Source organism: Taurulus bubalis, assembly GCF_910589615.1.
Source record: "Taurulus bubalis genome assembly, chromosome: 15".
Lineage (NCBI taxonomy): Eukaryota > Metazoa > Chordata > Actinopteri > Perciformes > Cottidae > Taurulus > Taurulus bubalis.
Window position 1 is genome coordinate 12474358 of NC_136603.1, and position 18235 is coordinate 12492592.

General features: G+C 39.7%; 1 protein-coding gene across 1 annotated transcript; it reads left to right on the forward strand.

Annotated features, from left to right (window-relative positions):
- Window positions 1-5983: 5983 nt before the first annotated feature.
- Window positions 5984-17038, forward strand: ttc21b (tetratricopeptide repeat domain 21B). Its single transcript, XM_079230693.1, has 29 exons — window positions 5984-6115; window positions 6407-6536; window positions 6648-6758; window positions 6852-7018; window positions 7129-7251; window positions 7630-7787; window positions 8420-8504; window positions 8629-8727; window positions 8839-9031; window positions 9143-9240; window positions 9502-9702; window positions 9948-10077; window positions 10159-10316; window positions 10682-10906; window positions 11089-11327; window positions 11767-11839; window positions 13429-13539; window positions 13628-13766; window positions 13992-14098; window positions 14215-14403; window positions 14605-14715; window positions 14809-14890; window positions 14998-15148; window positions 15228-15389; window positions 15490-15685; window positions 16033-16257; window positions 16386-16506; window positions 16592-16659; window positions 16740-17038. The coding sequence occupies exons 1-29, from the start codon at window positions 6092-6094 to the stop codon at window positions 16815-16817; spliced, it is 3954 nt and encodes a 1317-aa protein (XP_079086819.1). The 5' UTR covers window positions 5984-6091; the 3' UTR covers window positions 16818-17038.
- The last annotated feature ends 1197 nt before the right edge of the window (window positions 17039-18235 follow it).

The following is an 18235-nucleotide window of genomic DNA, read 5'->3' on the forward strand; positions in this document are numbered from 1 at the left end:
GTTAGATTCATTTAATTTGTATACACTTGTTTTACTTTTCAAAAGGGTTGTTCCTTCAGGGGTAGTCTTTACAACAAGCAGCACTGCCTCAAGGCTAGTGTTGCTTGATGCTTAGAATACTTGAGACCATGTTGGACTTGCTGCAGTTAACTAGATATGTAGACCTGCATGAATGTTTCTCCATGATTATGCATGCCAGAGTGTACTATTTTCCTCGTATGCTTCATGGTGCGACAAATACAGTCATGACATGGCTGTTTTTTTAAACATTACAGAAACATGAGATTATCCAGTCCAAACTAATCTGGTCGAGTATGTTTGATTATCATTGTCAGAGCAGTGACACTTGGCAGAAATTCTTTGCACATTCAGTTTGTTAAATCATCAACATCATTCACATACTTCACCTCAGCCTGCTGTGTGTTATGTACCATTTACAATATTGCTTATTATGTACAGATTTGATATGAAAAATAGATAGGGTTTGCATTTCAAAGCTAGGCAATTTAAGAAAAAGCATGTTGTTTTCACACTGTAACTGACCCTGTTATAAATGACCTCGCTGAACCGCAAATGTCTGACAGTGTGCTCCAGGAAGAGATAATCTATGATATTGTCTATTTGTAGGACAGCAGGATCGCTTCAAAATACAGGTATCCTCCATATGTCTACCTTTTCTTTATTGTGTCTGTTTTCTTGTGTAGTTGTTTTTTATGATGGACCTCAACGTAATGATTACGAAATTATAGAATTTATGTAACAATTTATATTTATCACCTGTGGTATGAAACCAAATATGTTTTCCATGATCCGCTTGATTCATGCAGACAGAGATACTATACATTTAGCAGGAGTTGAGGTGGAAAATGGAAAAGTCTATAAAAACTAGCGTGGACGGTAGTTTAACTTCATAAGACAAAGCCCTGTGTTTGATTACTGGTGTTATGATATGTCTCAGCGTTACTTTTTTTAAAGTTTTTTTAACCTTTAACCGTAAATTTTTCTTTGGAAATAGTGACCTGTATGTTTTTGGAGGTTTTATAAACAGTTTTTTTTTACAGTTTACTTCTCAATCTTTATCATGATAAATATCGAAGTTGAATGAAAGACGGCTCAGAAAATTCTGAATGATTGTCTCAAGGACATGGCATCACACATCTCATGTTTCCTACTTCTGTTTACATTTTATATTGGCAGTTGTGTCACTTTTGTTAAATTCTCCCAAAGCTATATGACAACCACCCTAAACTGTATCACAACCTCATCTGTTGTTCCATGTTATCGAAGTATAATTCCATTCATGTAAGTATATTTTAGCATGTAATTAAAACGTCCAATACTTACACTATACTTTATGCATAACGAAAGAATGCTTTGATTACATAGAATTTAACATCTCCCATCATTCATATGCATAATGCTTGTAGTGTATAAATAAACTGCATGCAAGAAACTGCTATAACCCATTTCATTGAAACGCCAAAAGAATAAAGATGACATGTACCTCAAGTATGCCTAAAACATTAATTTATTTTCTTTATATAAAAACATTTATACCTTGTTTTACATTCATTTATTACTGACTGTGAGAGGGGTTAGACATGGATTATAGATCAAATATTCTCCCAGAGAGGGACTAACTGCCCATAGGTTGGTCTTTTTTTCATTAAGAATGACTCTGTTATCATCCATGTTTTGGTGAAACTGTTTACTACTACTCTGTCTCTTTAAATCCTTTGTGACAGGCATAACTTTTCTGTTTTATCATATGACATTCAGCAACAATTGCAATACATAAGGGAGCAGCTAGTGAGTGTTTAGGAGCTTTATAATTTAGGATCCACATTGTTTAGGGCCATAGCTTCTCGGTATTGATCTTTTTGTTATGTACAGGTACAGTATATGCCTTGTTTACCCTGGCAAAATGCTTACATTTCCTGAAGTTTGAATTTACATTATTGTTCAAACAATGTGTGTAATATACATAATATGTAAAATGCACATTTTCATTTTACAGAAAACCAACTGAACTGGTGTGAAATATTATTATTTGTATTTATTTTGTAATATTTTTTGTCCCTGCATGCTTATTATATTTTTTCCACAAACATAAGTATTTTAGCTTTACATATTATACATGAACATTAGCCTGTCTGGCTTTGCCTAGCTTTGTAGGACAATTCTGAATGTGGAAATATTAGCATCTTTAATAAGCACCTGATGTGCATTAATGAAAATGTGGTGTCACAATACCCAAAGAGATTAATTAATGTTTCAGAGATTGTTGTTCAATGTTATGTTTATGTGATCCTAATGATTGTTGAGGTATCCGAAAGTCATATTAGAGCTTATCAGAGCACACCTACAGTAAGTGGTTGTTTTTTTGGGGATGAAACTGATGAATAATCATCAGACTGTCGTGATAACGTTCAGTTGAGGGGGAGGATTTCATTTCAAGAAATGGATCTAAAGTGCTCACTACAATCAGAGACATTAAGCATCAGCTTTTACAGTTACAATACACCTAATGACTGCTACATTGTTGATAGCTACCAAACCGTAATCACCATTAGCGTCATTTTAGAAACTGTAAAATGCTAGATATATCAGTGTGCAAAATGTGAGCACTCAAACTGTGAATGGTTGACCTTATATATAAAAACTGTGACTTTAAGCAATTCATCTTGAGTGACAAGACAAAACAATATGTGTGAGATGTTCTTCAAAATATTTACCATGAAGGAAGCTTCTGAACTGAAAATGTGTGTGTCTGAGTGCGCTTTATGGCTCCTGCCGGAAACTATTATCATCATTAGTGGGTGGAATATTTTATTAATTATTAATAACAGCCCAAAAAGTCATTACAGTCCAACATGGCTTTTACCTATTGTGGCTGCTGAATCCTGAGGGCAGTAAACAAGAGACTGATGGCAAAGTGCTGATCATTCCTGCCATACTGTCTCACAATGATGTGATTATCAGTTTGCGCCTCACCCACTACTTTACTTTATGGCTCACATGTGGTTTTCCTGAGAAGCCAGTCAGCAGAACAATTGAGGTGCCTCTGAATAAATGTTTATGTAACACTTTCTTTGACGCCGTTGTCTATAATGCATTACATACTTATAATACATTGTAATCTGCTTATAGCACTGTATAATTATAGTGAAAAAGAGCTCATCAATATGTATAGTGCTATATATAAATGTAAAATGATCAAGCAGTTGATGATGACGTATACGGTGAAGAATCAAAGGACTTCATAATTACTGGTCACTCACTGACTTTTTTTCCAAAGATCTAACTCCCATTGTTAGAATACATTAAAATCCCTGTTATGATATAATATCGTATGATTATAAGTTACTCTAAGTCATCATTGTTGACTTTAAAGGAGCTGTATGTACACTCTGAACAACAATATAGCAAAAAATCAACTATTTGTTATTTAAAGTCTATCGTCAACTGATGTAAGAGAGACAATATGTTTGAAATGCAGCCTATGACGGAAACCAGCACACAGCTCCAGCAGGTGGGGTTACAGATTCCCTACTTTAATGACCAGTAAATCAAGAGTGATTCTGCAGATTCTCCCTGCCAGTTGCCCAGCAACATGACATCAAGCTCCTTTGTTAGAGTACATTAGGGTGGAAGGTCGGGAGTCGGTCTGCCGTCCCTACCCCTGTGTCTCGCGAGCTGCTGTGGATCTGTTATATGTGAAAGGATGTCTATTTGGCTTGGGATCTCGCTGCTGCATGCACAGAGAGGCATGGGGAAAAACAATGCAAAGAGAAATTGGAGAATGCTGCCCATTACGCCTTTGTAATATAATTTGCTGTAGATGGATGGGGAGAAAATCCCATTAGATTAGCTAGTGGAGTACCCCCCTACCTTCCCTATTTGTTAATAGACACGCACACTCACTTTCTTTATCTCAATAGCTAAATCACACACACTATTACACACACACACACACACACACACACACGCACACACACACACACACACACACACACACACACACACACACACACACACACACACACACCCTGTTTCAAGTGAACCACTCCCTCAGTAATTCACAACCTGCTCACAACACACACACAAAAAACAGTTTACAGCCAACAACACTTTGGGAAGTGAAGTGAAAATACAAGGATGATTGCACAAATCCTTCCTCTTTTTCTATTGCATGATGTATGACAACAATAGTTAATGCAAATAGAAAATAAAAAGCCTTGACCATCAATGCCTGTTTAGAGTAAAGTAGTACATGTATCTGTACTAAAGTGAGAAGCAAACAAATTACAAGTAACACATATGTAAAAATAAATAAAGGAGTTAATTTTCAAGTGAGCTGCTTGTATTATTGGGTATGGCTCTATGATCAATAATGGTCTGTACAAACCACAATGGGTATAGCCATTAGAATGCAATAGCGCCATATCCCAGGGGGTACATATGTCTTTCCTCTAATAGGTTTTAAAATGCATTCTTTGTAAGTGCAACAACACATGCAGTATTTATTGCTCTTTGCTAAGTACAACACCTTGATTATCTACCATGTAACTCTTTAGGAGTATTATGGAAAATAGTACCAGTTTAATTTGGATTAATGAATTAATAAACATATAGTAGTTCATACTAAATAGCATTATTCATCATGTGTATTAATTGTAGTATAATTACCTTTCACGTTATGGGTTAAAAACTGTCCACTAAATTGTGTGGTACAGTACACGGACTTTTCCCATTGCTGCACATGCTCAGTGCTCGATACCAATCTGATTTAGTCTTCCATTGATGTGCGCTGCAGAGACTAATGATTATGTGTCACAGTTGGTGCTAAATAGTATCTGACAAGGCATGGAAAGGGCTCTCTTGGAACAGTTGCACCCATGCTGGACACTGGCTGATCCTGGACTCAACACTGTAGACATCAAGAGTTCATATAGTCAATGCATGGCGTTGCATAAGATTGGGCCACCGATTACTACTGAATGGATGGAAATATACTTCCACTGCAGATGGTAAACTATAAGTTAAGTTGTGCAAATATTCTTGTTTTCTTGTTCGGATGAGCTGAACAATAATTTAACTTAAAAAAAAAAGTATTAAAAATAATTTACATAGCACAATAGCAAAAATGAGATAAGATATTGACATTGATGTATTTCCTATACTAAAGGGGGTTAACTGTAGGCAAGCAGTGGGCCAACCTAACAATAGCTATGACCACTTTAATCCAAACTCAGTGAGTGTTACCATAGTGCAACACAAGCCAGTGAGCTCCCTTAAATCATTTCCATATATTCAAAGTAGATGTAACTTAAGTCAATGTGCAATATATTTTCTGCTTGTTGCTTCAAATGCCCTAGAAGTTATTTAAATGACTGTTTTGGCGCATGGTAAAATCCACCAATTGATACATTTGTTGGCTATAATCCCTTTACACCTTTCTTACCTTAGAGAACTATCGCAATTATTAGTATTAAAGGTGTTATTATCATTGTTATTGTTATTGTTATTATTGTTATATTATTTTTTTTATTTTTTATTATCGTTAGTATTATGTTCAGACGTTGTCGTAGTGTATGAAAGGAGGACTGCGCCCCCTGCAGACACAATGGCGTCACCAGCTCGAGCGTGTAAAAAGGGCCTCCAATAATAAATCCTCCATCGATAGAGGGGCATTTATTTCCCGAGTTTAGTCTGTCAGGCGTACGTTCAGGCTGAGAGACTGTCACTATTTACAAATCATTACGCAAATGCACTTTACCAAGTAAACGTTAAAGGCTTTGGATACAATATAAACTATGTGTAGCGTTTGGATCTGCCAATCATACCAAAAAAGGCGGAATGAACAAGAAGCCAGCAAAGAAGTGTTGCCTGAGAGGAAAATATCAGGGTAAAATATAAACGTTAACATTGCCGTTACTAAGTTACGCTAAAGGAGTTGTTGCAAGATGGCGAAAACACAACGAAAAAAGCAATAATGTTGTTCTTATGCCCAAAGTACAACGCAGACGAGGTACAGTGGTAGTTCTTTTTGTCCACGAGTAGCCGTTTGAACACAAGCGTATCAGCCAAGATGGAGGATGAAGAAACAACGTTGGTAAGCGAACACGATAACAGCAACCCGAGGCTCCAATAACGTGAACAACAAACCAGTTCGGATTATAGCAACATGATACAGAACCTAGTTAGCCATTGATGATAGAGCACTTTTCTTCAGACATTTCAAAACGTTTAAAAGTAATAACGTAGGCGATGAATGATATCGGCTCTCGTTGACGTCTGTGACTCATACCTATAAGCTAAGCGCAGTTTCTCTTGAGAGCATCTTTTAGTAGCTATCGCCACCCAGAAACCCCTCACGCACTGTCTTCACTCTGTTTTTCCTTAGGCTTTGATCAGATGCTATTGCTTTGAAAAGTATTTCAATCACGCTGTGACCACTGCAGCAGCAGCTCAGAGGAAATTCAACGATGACCCCATCTATACTTTTTTCCATGCATATGGTACTCTTATGCAAGGTAAGCTTGAAAGAATAACATGAAATAGTAGCGTTGGCTATTTTAGGTTATACTAACTACTGCCCCTTTGTCATCTGTCATACATGCACTTCTGTCACTGTTTTACTACAGATCAAATTCAAGAAGCCTCCGTAGAGTTGGACACATTAAGAGATAGTCGAGATGTGTCTCTCTGCACATTAATGGCCCTTGTGTATGCTGAGAAAAAAAAGATAAACCCAGGTATGCCAGCTACGTTCTTTTTATTCATGCCACAGTTTCTGCCCAAAGGACTGGAAACACTTGTTGGTAATATGCATGATGTTGTATTCCCAGACAGAGAAGTCATTCAAGAACTTGATGCTAAGGTCAAAGAGGATCGAAAAAGTGCATCTCCCAAGAGCCTGTACTATGCTGGGATGTTTCTCTGGCTATTAGGGCGAAATGACAAGGCAAGGGAGTACACAGAGAGAATGATCAAACTCTCCAGTGGCTCTAGAGAGGTGAGAAATGCATCAGCATTACGTTTCTATTTGCATGCAAAGTATTGGAGTGTATGTAATGGTAAGAGGGACATTGTGTCTTCTCACCTATTTGCATATTTGTTGTTCAGGGGATGATCCTAAAAGCCTGGATAGATGTGACATCTGGTAAAGACGCCTACGCCAGAAAGGCTGGAAAGTACTTTGACGAGGGACTGAAAGAGAGAGCAGATGTTTTTGCCCTGATGGGAAAGGTGAAATAATAATCACAAATCCATATTGAATGGTCTTCCTCAGTCATAGATGAATAGGTTTCGATGCTATCATTTCTTATATTTCCCCATGCCTCTTATAATATTTAATGTGTTTCTGATTGTCCCTTGCCAACACTGTGATTGGTGTATATTTACTGTTTTTTTTTCCATTCACCATATGAAATATCTTTCAGTTCATTTTAGCAGTCATTTATTTGAAGTATTCCCCTGTAACTTTTTAATATTTAAATGACATTGATAAGTTTATGACCTTGAGCCATTTAGATGATTTGTTCATATTGAATACTAAAGGAATACTCATGTGTTGTGTTAGCCTGGGTGTACGATACACTTTAAGTGATGTTTCATCTGTCCTAGGCACAATATTATGAATATCGTCAGAACTACTCTGGAGCATTGGAGATGGTAAACAAGGTCATTGTTAGTTTTCCTGGGTTCCTGCCTGCCCTCACCAAGAAGATGAAACTGCTGCTCTGCCTTCAAGACTGGGAGCAAACCATAAATGCATCACACAGGTAATTGATGAGGTGGTTAGGAGGTGTCTCCAAAGTCGTACACAGCTCACATCTTTCTTAGTACAAGCCTGTCTGAGGGTTACAATGTGTCTTGCCATATCATGAAGCGCAAAAAACATTCCTAATCACCACCATGGATGTAAGAAGAAGAAAAACACAGCCTGCCTTTACAAATGGCTCAGCATTCAAGTGCAAATGAAACACTAGTGCAACGCCTCAAACCAGTGCATACTGATTAAGCCATTGTTTGTGAAAGCCCTTCTGGACTTTGGCCAGGGTCAGACAGCATAAAAAGGCCTTTGAGCCAAAGTGCAGAAGTCTCACACAATTGCAAGGATTCACTGCTGCAGGTTTGCTGAACTGTAAAAAGAGTGATTATTGAAGTTGCACCAGGCTGAGAGCTGCTGTGGTTCCCTCAGTGGTTTGTGTCAAGTGGGAGGGATGCAGTTAGCATAAAGTATACTTTGCATCTTTTGGCAGCCTTCACAATTCCTTTAAGTGTTAGTGTCATTTGTCTGGGAGCTCAACATGGTACTGCAGCAGCGTAATATATTCTATTACTATTGCTGAAATCCAAGCTTATCAAGTGTAGCAGGTGGACCTTATTCACAACACCTTGTTTTATATTTCAGGCTTTTGCAGAAGGATACAAATAATCTGGAGGCACTACGTATGCTAGCTCTACATTCTTTATGTAGAGATGGAGATATTACTGAGGTAAAGTTAACATTTTGCAAATCAGCAAGAATTAAAATAACATTGTAAATACTGACATTTACAATGGAGCGTTGGCAAACTGCTGATTAATTTACAGAAGCTGTTTTTATGTCCCCCATGGCAGTCGGTAAAGCAGCTTTCAAACCTCATCAGCAGCTTGGAGATTCTGGAACCACACAACCCAGAGCTTTTCTACAGGATGTCTCTGGCCTTCACCCGTGTTGTAAGACAATTTTCAGAATTCCTAAATGCCACATTTTGGTCATTATTACTTCTGAAGAGTTGTTTAACTTGTTTGGAATTTTTAGCGTTTACAGTTGTCTTTTTTTCATAGTGTGGACGGAATGAGAAATTGATTGAACAGACGATTAGGATGGTGGAAAGAGCGTTCTCTGTGGCATCAGGGGACTCCGATTTAGCCACCGAGTTGGGCTACCAGATGGTGCTTCAGGGCAGAATCAAGGTGGCCATGAGGTGGTACAAGACTGCCATGACTTTGGATGAGACAAGTGTTTCTGCTTTGACTGGTAATGTGTAACAGTTATTCATATGTTGTCTCCATTACACTCTGGGTCCATACATGCAGTTATTTTTATATTTCTGAAGATTGTCTAAAGAATGTTATTTTTGTTTCTCAGGTATAATCCGTTGCCAGCTGATAGAAGGCCACCTTGAAGATGCAGAACAACAGCTGGAATTTCTCACAGAGATTCAACAATCAATTGGAAAATCAGGGGTAACGTCTTTTAAATCTTATCATGGTTTGAAAAGTTTGAAAAGCACTGTGCAGTAGCACCTGACAGGACAGGCAGCAGCTGCTCCTGTAAGTCTTCAGTGTTTTCTCTTCACTTACATACTCTTCCCGGGAGACTTTCTGTTTTTATCTTGTGTATTCGATCCATCTTAAACAGAATGCCTTATCAGGTTTTCTTCTGATGTGTTCAACCATCTTGCGTCTCTTCTTCTGGAAGTAAATTAAAAAGGATTTCACCCTCAGGAGCTACTATACCTACGTGCCGTTCTGGCAGTGAAAAAGCGCCGCTCCCAGGAAGAGGTGACCAATCTTCTGAATGATGCAGTGGACACACACTTCTCCACTCTGCAGGGTCTACCGCTGGGAGTGGAGTACTTTGAGAAGCTGAACCCTGACTTCCTGTTGGAGATTGTCAAAGAGTATCTTGCACTGTGTCCTGCTAAGGTACGACTCGGAGATTCATCAATGATGGGCTGGTCTTTGGTCCTTAAATGTCTATGTCATTTCTGAGCCTTACATTTGGGACATAAACCTCAGTCAGTTTATGTAATTATTTAGCTGCTAATGGTTGTTTTTGTTATTTATTTCACACATTTGGGGATAGTATGATAAGGATATGCATCCTGTTGTGGTAAAGCTCACAATCAAACAAATGAGAATCTCTGCAGTAAATACTGTTTTTGTTTTAGCCTCCAGCCCAGGGCCAGCCGCCTGCTCCTCAGCTTCAGTACTGTGCCACATTGTTGGATACTGTGGTCAAGATCGTACCAGGTCTCCCCCAAGGGGTCTTCCTGCTAGCCAAAGTCAGATATCAGTCTGGTGAGCACTTCATTTAAATTATGTTTTGGCTTCTCTTCTACGAATGCTTTTGTAATCTACATTGCTTCTGTGTTCATTCAGGTGACATTGAAGCTGCTCAGAGCAGTCTACAACATTGTCTGGACCAGTGTCCTTCCTATGCAGATGCTCATCTGCTAATGGCACAGATTCATCTGCTGCAGGGTAACTTCACACTGTCTTCCCAGTCTCTTGAGCTCTGCCTCAGCCATAACTTTGAGGTAAGATAACCATCAACATGGACAGTATTATTGGCTGCTTAACATTTACTAGACAATGTGTGCTTAGGGTCTTATTTGACCCACGGCAAATGTACAAATACATTACTCTGTCACCTTTAGCTGTAATATTTAAGAGCATGTCAGAGCTTGTCCTCAGTTGAGCATAGTAACACAGGAAAATATGCAGGTGAAAGGAAGATAAAAGTTGCACCCTGTAAATATACTTTGTCTCTATAGAGAGTAACGTTAAAGATTTGATATGAATGTTGTTTCTTGCTACAATCAGGAACTCAATCGTAGAATTAAACAACCTGATATTGGTTAACTGCAGGAATTGCTTGTCCGGCACATCTTGCCCATTTCAGATCCGAGAACATCCCTTATACCACCTGATCAATGCTCAGGCTAAGAAGAAAATGGGTGAGCTGACAGAGGCTATTCAGACACTGCAGATGGCCATGAGTCTCCCAGGTGTCCGCAGAGCTGGATCCTCGTCCAAATCCAAGAACAAGAAGATTGAGCTGAGTCCTGCTGACTGCCTCTCTGTCTTCTTGGAGTTAGCTGAGGCCCTGTGGCTCAACGGCGAACAGGTAACATTTTGAGTTTGGATGTAAAAAGGCTGATACAATTCTGTTTAATTTAAAGCATCCCTTTCTTTGTGGTTGATGAGAAGCAATGTACAAGGTTTTCCTCCCAATAGTGTTTTTTTGGTTTCTACATCTGCCTGGCTTTGAAGGAGAAAAAACACTTATGAATGGTTTTAATACTTCAGCATGAAGCAGCAAAGGTGATGCAGGATGCCATCAATGAGTTCTCAGGCACCCCTGAAGAGCTACGTGTCACTATTGCCAATGCGGACCTGGCCCTGCTGCGTGGTGACACCGAGCTGGCACTGAGTATGCTCAGAAACATTACCCCTGAGCAGCCCTACTACATCCAAGCCAAGGAGAAAATGGCAGACATATATCTGAACCACAGAAAAGAGAAACGTCTGTATGCAAGCTGTTACAGGTGAGCAATACATCTGGATCCAAATGTACAAAAAAAGCTCACTGAAATCTTGATGTAAGGTGGGAGCTTAACATATGAGCGACTTTACTCCATCTGAAACCTAATGCATTGTAAATGTTTGTCTGACTAGTAATGGCTGAAACTTAATTAAATACATGCCTCTAGGACATTCAGCCACAGTGCACCTACATTTCATCCAGCTGTGTCTGTAGTAGGATTTAGAATACCACAAACATAAATTAAATCAAATAAAAACTTAACTGAAGCCATTCATCCAGTAAATATGAAATGTGCACAGTTGCCTTCAGTCTTCTGCTGTTCTCTGCTGCCACTTATATTAATGGCTTAGATGTATAGCATGACAAAACCTCTTCCCAGCAGAAACATACTGCATGTCGAGTACACCATATGTGATATGATATATTTGTCTTTTCTCCAGAGAAATGGTGGAGAAGCTGCCCAGCCCTCACACATACCTATTACTAGGTGATGCCTACATTAACATTCAAGAAGTAAGTGGGATTCATCTGTGTCTCATGAAATGTTTTTACAACAATGTTTGTATGGATATTGGTCTAGAATGGATTTAAAGGTGCTACGTGCTTCAAATGACTATAATATTGTGATGTCTAATCCTAGTTTTTTAAAGTCTTTTTTCAAAAAGTCAAAGGTGTATTGAAAAATTGTCCTTCATGGAAAGATTATAAATAGTGGTGTTATACAAATGTGTAGCTTCTGTGTAATGTAATGTCACTACTGTTGTGAGTTGTATTATACTTCTACATTCTTGTTCTTAACATTCATGTTAAGGAGCCTCTGTGTTTTTTTTTTTAATTGTTGTCCTCTGCTGTGCTGTGTTGGAGCTGTCATGAAGACCATCGCTAAAGTCTTACCTTGGATGATCATTGTCTACATAAAAGGATGTCCCTCTTAGTATGATGGAACCGAATAGCTTTGGTGTTGCTTTTCCATGAAACATAGAAAACGAACAAGCAGCGCTCCACAATTCTACTGCACATATTTCTGAAAGAGCAGCCTATTTACGACAGACCAGGACATCGACCACCTTTCTGGTGGAGTGAGCTATCAAACTGAGGGGTCACGTAATGAAACATTATCTATAATTCACTAAACATTGTTTAGAGACGGGGTGTCCCGATCTTATATCATCGGACAGTGAGAGCATCTCAGAGACTGAATGAGCAACAATAATTCATCGGCACACTCACTGGACATTGAATAAACATCTTCTATCCCATCTTGGCAAAGTTAATATGTATTTATCTCAATAATTTGGCCTGTTCTCACTTTTCAAGTTGACATCTGAAATATGAGAGAATAAATTGAATATCCTGGAAAATAATGTGTTGAGAGTAACGAGAGGGAAATTGTTTAAAAATCCAGCAACATCAAGCAGTTAAGTTATGTTTACAGCTATATAAAGGACTAGATACGAATCAATTATTTTAAAATCACCCACTTCATGGCAGTTCAAAGGGGATCATGAGCAGCACACCCTCTTTTGAACAGAAGCTTAACAAAACAACTAAAACAAGGCATTACGAGGTCAGAGGGAACTCCAGTAAGAGATTGTGACCCACTCTTTTAAATATGGTCTAAAAAGGAGGAAACTCTTATTAATATGTATATAATATTCATATGGGAAATTATTGTTTAGTCCTCTCATCCCTATTCTCATAATAAACAACAAAACACTCATCAGGAAGTTGTTCAACAAGGGTTTGCAGTAAGGAACACACTGTGCCTGCCTCAAAGTGAGTGGTTGGTCTTAGATTAAGTCAAAGAGGAGGAGGTATGCATGGTTGTACGGGAGGCGAGGCAAGCCTCCTAAGGTCAGGCATGTTGGCACATACTCTGGTTGTGATGATAGGTACGATGGCGTCAGTCGTGGCTAAAATAGATTTTCCCAACTCAACCATCAGAAATCATATCCTTATCCAACATTCCCAACAGCTCTTAACCTGAGCCTGTGTACGGCATGTTCCCAACATTTGTTAATATTGACATGTTATAGATTCTGAATAATATTTACAAAGCCAACAACAAATTGTGACACCACGCATTTTTTTTCCATCTTCAGCCTGAGAAAGCCGTGGATGTTTATGAGCAAGCTCTGAAGAACAACCCCAAAGATGGTGCTTTAGCCAGCAAGATTGGGAAAGCCCTGGTCAAGACTCATAACTACGCAAAGGTTTGTGTTGTATACTCATTTAAATAAAGATAAACATGATTCACTCGCGGAAAAATAGCGGTGTTGACACAAGACCGCTGTTACACAGGCAATAAATTACTATGAAGCGGCCCTAAAGACGGAGCAACAGAACTTCCTGCGCTACGACCTGGCTGAGCTGCTGATGAAGATGAAGCAATATCAGCGCTGTGAGGGAGTCCTGCATGGGGCTCTGTCCCATGAGCCAGGTACTTAAGACGTCACAGTATTACACACACAGTGAACTCCTGACGTCAAACACACCACAAGACAATCTAGTCATGAGGATACTTTGTGCAGTGGCAAATAATGCTTCAGTAGAAACAACAAAGAAATGTAAGAACGTATTGTAAACTGCTTTGAATCTGTCAAGCTATGTTTTGAGTTCATTGTTTTGTTGCCTTTTTTCTTTCTTTTTCTTCGAACGTACCCAGTGAATGAAGTGCTCGCACTCTCAGATGATTGCCGTAATCTGGTCCTGTTGGCAAAGATCCAAAATAAGGTTGACAAAAATGAGGAAGCTTTACTTTCCCTCCAAAGAGTAAGTGCTTGCAGTCATGTGGCTCTCTTTCTCACCTTTTCACATTTTGTATCAAATATTTTGCTGATTCGTGAGATGATTATTTCAAAAAGAGGTTGTGTTTTTGCTCTGTATAGGCCCGGGATGTGCAGGCCAAGGTGCTGAAGCGGGTGCAGTTGGAGCAGCCTGACGCCGTCCCCATGCAGAAACAGCTTGCTGCCGAGATCTGCGCTGAGATCGCTAAACACTACACAAGTCAGAGGGGCTATGAGAGAGCAGTCAAATTCTACAAAGAAGCTCTTGTGTATTGTGAGACTGATCGCAAGGTCAGTGCAGCTGAATCAAAAACGCCCTGTGTACTCACTGCAGCTGTGGTTAACAAGCACTGGCATCTTTTAGAGTCTGGTGTTTGTGTTTGTGATCTTAGTTGTTGATAGTTAGATTTAAAGGTCTCATTCATCTACCCTACATTATTCCACCAGGAGTGTTGTCACATGAATTCAAATGAATGCACTCGCTTTTCTTAGGTGATGCTGGAGTTGGCACGGCTGTACCTTACTCTAGATGAGGTTGACGCATGCCAGGAGCAGTGTGGCGTCATTTTGAAGAATGACCAGTTTAACGAAGATGCAACTCTGGTATGTTTTGCCTGTCCTTCAACACAGTTTTGATCATAACCTTTTTTTGGAACTTATTCATAGAAGTAATTTCTTCCATATGTTTGTCCTCAGATGATGGCTGACATTATGTTTCGGAAGCAGGACTATGAGCAGGCAGTTTTCCACTTTCAACAACTTCTGGAGCGCAAACCAGGTGCATTGGGGCCACGTTTCTAAACATGTGTGGTGAATATGAATGTGAATTGATGATTTGACCTTTTCTAAATGTTAAGCATAATAACTTACACCTGTCGCTTTCAGACAACTACCCGACACTGTCACGTCTCATTGACTTGTTAAGGAGGGCCGGCAAGTTGGAAGAAGTTCCCCGATTCATTGATATGGCGGAAAAACATTCTTCCAGGACTAAATTTGACCCTGGGTTCAACTATTGCAAAGGGCTTTATCTTTGGTATGTTTGGGTGAGTGTTTCCTCAAAAATGGTAAAAACTGCTTTAAGATTTATGGCTAAACTTGTGCTTGCTGCTCAGGTACACAGGAGAACCGAATGATGCTCTGCGGCACTTCAACAAAGCACGGAAAGACAATGATTGGGGTCAAAATGCTGTGTATAACATGATTGAAATCTACCTAAACCCTGACAATGACACCATGGGAGGAGAAGTATTTGAGAATTTAGATGGTGAAATAGGGTAAGTGGCAGTAGAAGCATAGCAAGAATCTATACAGTGTATATTATTTTCTTTAAAATCCACAGATTTCCATCTTATGCTGGCCTCTTTCTTTCACAAGGAACTCCAAGGAGAAGCATGAGTCAGAGCAGGATGCTGTGAAAACAGCAGATAAGCTGCTGAAGGAGTTAAAGCCTCAGACACCGGGAGGAAACATACAGCTCCGCATCCTAGAGAATTACTGCTCTCTGGCCACGAAACAGAAGGCCAAGGTAGAGAAAGCCCTGAGTGTTTTCACAGAGATTGCCAACAATGAAGTAAGTAAACCCCATTTGGTGTGCAGTTACATTACTCTCTTGTGTAAATATACCCACACCAGGAGCTGTGAATTAATTCAGGCTCCCTTAATGTCAGTCATGCTATTTGAATAGTAAACTGCACATTGCACTGTATCAGGCTGAATGGTAATGGAGTAGTTATAGTATAATCATTGCTTGCACAGGTGTACAACCGTTTTGTGAAAAGACTACTGAGAGTACTGAAGTGAAGTCAGTATGGCTTAGGTGTAAACAAATGGAACCTTACATCAAGATTTCAGTGAGCTTTTTTTGGTGCTGACAGACTGACTGATCCTGTCTAACCACAAGTCCTTGGTTGTATTCAGAAAGAACATGTACCGGCACTGCTGGCCATGGCGACAGCTTATATGATGCTGAAACAGACTCCCCGAGCCAGGAACCAGCTCAAACGCATAGCTAAGATGAACTGGAGCATTGTAGACGCCGATGAGTTTGAGAAGAGCTGGCTGCTCTTGGCAGACATCTACATCCATTTGGGGAAGTATGACATGGCCGGGGACCTATTGAAGAGATGCCTCAATCATAACAAGGTCCGCTTGAAAACATTGTCAATGTTTGAATGTTGTGTGGTTTACAAGGCAGCCCAGTTCACACAAAACATGTTCATGTAGTCTTTTATGTAAATTTCTTTGTGATAAATTGCACTTTTCTTCCACAGTCATGCTGTAAGGCTTATGAATATCTGGGCTACATAATGGAAAAAGAGCAGGCGTTCCGGGATGCAGCTCTCAACTATGAACTGGCTTGGAAATATGGAAATCGAACCAACCCAACTATTGGTAGCCAAAATCACATTTCTCTTCATACGGACAAAATGGATTCTAAAATTACATTTCTAACATGTAATGTCTGTTTTCATTTCAGGATACAAGCTGGCGTTCAACTACTTAAAAGCAAAGAGGCATGTTGATGCCATAGATGTGTGTCATAAGGTGAGACACATGTGGATGTTTACGGTTTTAGAGATTTGATCTGGTTTCATCCTGTAAATAATCTTTGCTTCCATCCACAGGTTTTGTCTGCTCATCCAAATTATCCCAGAATGAGAAAGGACATCTTGGACAAAGCGCGTGTTGCCCTGAGGATTTAGTGTGTGTGTGTGTGTGTGTGTGTGTGTGTGTGTGTGTGTGTGTGTGTGTGTGTGTGTGTGTGTGTGTGTGTGTGTGTGTGTGTGTGTGTGTGTGTGTGAGAGAGAGAGAGAGAGAGAGAGCGAGAGAGAGAGAGAGAGAGATGCCTCTGCTCCTGCTGTCTGCAGATATTTTTACAATGAGAGACAATGTTTCTGTAATAAAATGTGTTACTTTGATTGAATCCACTGTTATTATTTGGCTTTATTTATAGTTATTTATTTGGAAAAACCTTCTTTACAACATTGCTCTGTAAATTGGAGTAAATGAATAGTTGGGTTCTCGCAATCAAGAGGGAAAACAGTGCAGTGGAGTTACTCAGGCACATACACACACAAAAAATATATATATTATGCTCTGATTGTGGCCTTTTTTTTCCTTTTTTTTTTACTGATGCGTTAATAACAACATTGACCCTCCCAATAAAGATATTCTGAATTGACAATTTACATCATTACCCAAATGCCACATAGTCAAACATTTACAAGCGTGACTGGAAAAAAAGTAGAACACACAGTGGACATTTTAATGGACATAATAAACTGGACGCCTGCCGTGGATAGGAAGTGCTGGGGAACACAGTCACTACAGATGGAGTCACTGAGCAAGTCAAAGGCAGAAAGAACTCAAACTGGGCACCGAGCAGGCTCCCCGCTGCTGGAATCTGCGCCTTTGCTCCCTCAAGCATCCAACTCTTTATGAAGACCATCCGCTGTGGGGAACTGGGGGGATGAACGGATTAGATGAACCAGAGTCCGCATGGTGAGTGTCATCTTTTACAACTTTTCAGTCTCACACTCAGATGTGATTAATACATTATATAACGTTGGGCAGTTTCGCTTCCATGTGAAAGGACGCCTAACTTTCCCCAGTGCGCGAGGGACCATGTGCGTTTACAGTTTGTGTTCGCGTTTATAATCTAATCTGTGTGCAAGATGTGGTGTCCGCTCCGAAAACCTGATTGGATGCGGTGAGGCTGTGTGTGGGGTATAGCGCGTTCCTACGTGATTTGTAACCCAGCAACTGTCCCAGTGAATGACCAGTTGAACAAATCCTATTAATGGCACCATTATTGAATCTGGGGAACTCGGTGGAGACCACAGTCTGCAGTCAAAGTAAGTGCAAACCACTTATTTTAGGTTTATCACGATATAGTATTTAAACCAGCAGAGATGTTGTCACGTTTTTTAAACAGTTATCACGTGGCTATCAAGCTACAAGAATAGCAGTGCAATCGTTGTACTTGTTTAACGAGATATCGTGCTTTCTCACATCTATCCATGCAGGTATGGATTGTGACACGCATAGGTTCTCTTTGCGCACGCGCGCCAGTACGTCCCCTCCCTCTACCTGAGAGGAGCTCACCTGGATCCAACGAGAC

What these genes read in the sequence shown, in the direction of transcription:
- ttc21b (XM_079230693.1), top strand. Translation starts at nt 6,092, where the DNA reads ATGGAGGATGAAGAAACAACGTTG. An exon ending in CTCTGGCCTTCACCCGTGTT is followed by an intron (nt 8,728 to 8,838) that starts GTAAGACAATTT and finishes TTTTTTTCATAG; the next exon opens with TGTGGACGGAATGAGAAATT. An exon ending in GGCTCTGTCCCATGAGCCAG is followed by an intron (nt 13,767 to 13,991) that starts GTACTTAAGACG and finishes GAACGTACCCAG; the next exon opens with TGAATGAAGTGCTCGCACTC.